Source organism: Alligator mississippiensis, chromosome 1 (assembly GCF_030867095.1).
Source record: "Alligator mississippiensis isolate rAllMis1 chromosome 1, rAllMis1, whole genome shotgun sequence".
NCBI classification, from domain to species: domain Eukaryota; kingdom Metazoa; phylum Chordata; order Crocodylia; family Alligatoridae; genus Alligator; species Alligator mississippiensis.
The window spans coordinates 485,667,113-485,671,352 of NC_081824.1; the positions used below are offsets into that span (position 1 = coordinate 485,667,113).

The following is a 4,240-nucleotide window of genomic DNA, read 5'->3' on the forward strand; positions in this document are numbered from 1 at the left end:
TGTAGTACCTGAGACTTTCTATGTGTTTCTTTGCCTGCTATGATCTGGACATGACGTATATGAAGACTGCAAGAGTGATTAGTGTCGCACATGATTACTGTCTGTTGCCCAGGACACTGTGTTCTTGACTACAAATGGATGAAAAGATACTCCCAAGTACCTGGGACTTTGATTGACAATCCTTCAAGCACCGAAGTTTAAACAGCTTGTGCAGCTTTTGCAAGCAGCAGGCCACTCTGTGAGTGGGGGTAGCGTGGTTCATTCTGAAGCCAAGAGCATTAGGGACCAGACCCAGGTCCCCCTCCCGCCCCCAGCACGACACTCACCCAGGCTCAGTGTTCACAGTCAAGTTGGCCCACATGCCGTGGTGAGACTTCAGCTGCTCCTGCAGGGAGAAACAAGACGGTCTGTGGTGCTGGACACCCACCCCAGAGCCAGCTGAAGGTCCTTTTCTGCAGAGCTGCTGCCAAGCCCGTCACCCCCAGCCTGTCCTGGTGCATTGATCTGTCCTAAGTGCAGGACGTTGCACTTGTCCTTGTTGAACCTCAGGAGATTCCTTTTGGCCCAGCTCTCTAGTGTGTCGAGGTCTCTCTGAATCCCAGTCCAGCTACTCCTCCCAGCTTGGTGTCATCCCTGAACTCCCTGAGGGTGCACTCAGCCGTCTCCCAGGTCACTGATGAAGACATTGAACAAAACTGGGCTCAGGACCGACCCCTGGAGCACACCAGTTGATACCAGCTGCCAACTAGACATTGAGCCACTGCTTACTACCCATTGACCCCAATGCTCCAGACAGTCTTCTGTCCACCTTGCAGTCCATTCATCCAACTTGGACTTCCTCAACTTGCTACCATGAATGCTATGGGAGTTGGTATCAAAAGCCTTGCCAGTCACTTTGTCATAGAAGGCAATCGGGTTGGTCTGGCATGACTTGTCCCTGGGGAATCCACACCGACTCTTCCCGATCACCTTCTTTTCTTCCCAGTGCTTAGAAATGGATCCCTCAAGGATCTGCTCCAGGATTTTTCCAGGGACTGAGGTGAAGCTGACAGGGCTGTAGTTCCCTGGATCCTCCTGCCCTTCTGTCATCTCCATTCTCCCGGGCTACCTCTGGCAGTTCTTCCTCCGTAGTCCCAGGGGTCTCCTCCAGCATCGAGTCAATGAACTCCTCATGGCAAAGGATGCTTTGGAGCCTCCCCACCAACTCCTGTAATGCCCTTGCCTGTTCCCTGACGGACATCCCGGGAGGCACCGCTCACACCGCAGGTGCTCCTTGACCTGGCCCTCACCCGAAGGAACCTGCAAGTCGTGCACATGAGAGACCCCCAGCAGAACTGCCCTGCCCCGAGGCAGCTTCCTGGGGCCAGGCCACAGCCCCCCACTTCACCCACTGCCCCCGGGCCCAGCCGCCCTTCCCCTGCGTCGGGTCCATCATGCTGACACTCACTGGAGCTTGCCAAGGCTTTGCTCGCCAAAGCTTCGCTCTCCAAGGCTTCCCTCTCCATGGCATCAGAGGCTTCGCTTTCCACAGCTTCCTTCTCCGCAGCTTCGAAGGCTTCCCTCTCCACGGCTTCTTGGGCTGAGAGAGAAGGAAGAGGGTTACAGTTCCCGAAATGCAGGCACTGGCTCCCCCAGACCAATGCCCCCCCCATGCCTCACACCAGCCCATGCCAGCAAGAAGGTGCAGATGCCAGGGTGACAGACACCCTTATCACTCCCCAGACAGCAGCAAGGCCCAAGTCTCTGCCCAGCCTCCCCAGCACCATCTGTCACCCGCAGGGAGACAGTGTGGGGCAGGATGAGGCCATCTGCCCAGGGGGCTGCTCTGCACAGAGGGCAGGAGAGACGAGGAGGCTTCACACTCACCAGGTGCTGCTTCATTGTGCGCTGCTCCATGTTCTGCTGCCCGTCCTGCCCGCTCTGCATGGAGAAGGCAGAGGGCAGCAACTGCAGCTGTTTCCACAACTGGGGTCACGGCCGCAGCCCAGGATGTGGGGCCAGGATACCCGCACCGGGGAAGGGATGGTCTGTGAGGCAAAGTCCATGCAGAGCCCAAGAGCAGCCCTCGGGGCTCCCAGCAAGGCAGCCTCGCAGCGCTGGTGCTGGGGTCTGGATGCTGCTGCCCCGGGGGCACATGGATCTGGGAGCCCAGAGCAACCCGAGAATCCACCATCCCCCACGTCCCAGGCACGGCGGCGATGAGCCCTCCCGGCTCCCCTGCCCCAAGGCCTGGGCATGGCCTGACCCCAAGGGTTTCACCCAGCAGTTACTGACGCAGCAAACACCTGTGCCTGCCATGGCAACAAGCTGCGCAATGACACCGACAGCAATAACAATGCCTTCAATCTGCATCGGGTCGGACTCTGGAAGAGGGAAGGGGCCTATGACTAAGGGGAGCCCCCAGGCCTGCCCGCAATGCTGGACGGGCCCAGAGCTTCCCCCCCTCCCCCCCCAGTAGTGCCCCCAATTCCTCTTCCATTTAGCAGGGTCAATCAGCCCCTCCTTCCCCGAGCACCACATTTCTTCTCCCTCCCCATGCGGGGGTCACTCACCCGTCCTGCCTTTGTCCCAGGCCACTCTCAGGGCTGCACCCAGGCTCTTGTGCTCCACACTGCAGGTGTAGTTGTGGTTGCTGCTTGGGTCAATCTCGATGGTGGCCCAGGTCTGGTAGGTTCCATCTCCACTGGGAAGGACCCCCGAGCGGTTTGTCTCCTGGGGCTGTGCCTCCCCGTTCTTCAGCCAGACAACAGCCACGTCTCTGGGGTAGAAGCTGTGGACCTGGCAGGACACGATGGTGCATCTGTCCCAGGACGGCCTGTTGCTCACCTGTGCCACGGGATGCTCTGGGAGGGAGGAGACACCTGTGAGAGTGACTGCTTCTGTGGGACCCTCAGCACCCCTGCCAGGAGGCCGGGCTGGGCCCTGCACTGGGCCACACAACCTGTCTCCAGCTCCCATTTCAGGCAGGAGCCAATGGCATTGGGGCAGGACCACAGGGGACAGGAGACATGGCTGTGCTGAGCTCAGGGCTGCAGGAATGGGGTCCCAAACAGATGATCTCTGGTTCTCAGACACGTGGCTGGGGCACGGACACCCCGTGGGCTCTGCCCAGCTGAGAGGCCTGAGCAGGGCACGGACAGGGGCACCAGGTCCCACAGCAGTGCTGGGCACCCTGGACACAGGGGGATGGGGTGGGCATTCCCCGAGGTATGGAGGTGCCCTGGTCAGTGCTGCCCTGCGCAGTGACACCAGGACTCACTGCTCTGCAGTGCTGCCTCCCCGTGCTGCAGGTACTTCCGCAGCCACGTGGTGCAGGTCTCCTCCAGGTAGGCTCTTGCATCCTGAAGAAGGGCCTTATCCTCATTCCACCTGCGCTGGGTGACCTGGGCCTGTGTTGTTTCTGCTACCCAGGTGCGTGTTCTCAGGTCATAGCTGATGAAGTCTCCCCCATCGTAGCCAAACCGCATGGACCCTCCAGTGCTGTTGTCTTCGTGGAGCTCACAGCCGTACATGAGATGAAGTATGTGAGACCCTGAAACACACAGATCCAGGCCCTGGTCAGGGTCACAGAGGAGCTATGTGCTGACCCATGGCAGGACAGGGAACCCTCCTCAGTCCCAGGGTCCCCCATGGCCTCCTGCTCACACCTGCCTGCTCACACTCACCGCTGGTCTGGTTGTAGCAATACCACAGGGTGACAAGGTTTGATTGAAATCCCCCCTGCCAGCCCCACAAGCTCCTGGTTTCCCTGTCCCAGAAGTCTGGTCCGACAGTGCCCTGCACCCAGTCCTCACGCGGCTCCTGTCTCCGCGTCTCACTGTCGTAGTGTAGAATTTTCTGGTCGTCCACATAGCTCATGGCGGTGAAGTAGGGAACGCCCTGGCTGGGGTCCAACACCCCCATGTAGAGATGCCGGTAGCAGTGGAAGCCTGCAGGAGTGACCATCAGCACTAGCGGGCAGACACCAGGGTCCCCAGTGCCCGGTGCCACTTCCCAGAGGGGCCACAGAGGATGGACACGGGACTGCACCAGGCGCGGCACGAGGGGGCAGTGGGGCTGACAGAACAGGGCAGAGCTGGCTGAGTGCGGGGCAGGGGCCAGGGAGGAGACCGACCCCGCAAGGCACAGGCCTGGCTTGGAGGGGCCACACACCGTGTCCCACAGCCCGGTCATGCTGCCCCACACCCCTCATCCCAGGCACAGTCCCGGCACTCGGCCTACCCTGCTCCTGGGGAGCCCT

The 4,240-nt window shown here is 60.2% G+C and overlaps 1 protein-coding gene across 1 annotated transcript; it reads right to left on the reverse strand.

The window, feature by feature from the left end:
* Positions 1-322: 322 nt before the first annotated feature.
* On the reverse strand, positions 323-3,945 carry LOC109281583 (major histocompatibility complex class I-related gene protein). Its single transcript, XM_059725218.1, has 6 exons — positions 3,648-3,945; positions 3,260-3,532; positions 2,553-2,843; positions 2,271-2,363; positions 1,392-1,579; positions 323-385 (listed from the first exon to the last, which is right to left on the reverse strand). The coding sequence occupies exons 1-6, from the start codon at positions 3,943-3,945 to the stop codon at positions 323-325; spliced, it is 1,206 nt and encodes a 401-aa protein (XP_059581201.1).
* Positions 3,946-4,240: the final 295 nt, after the last annotated feature.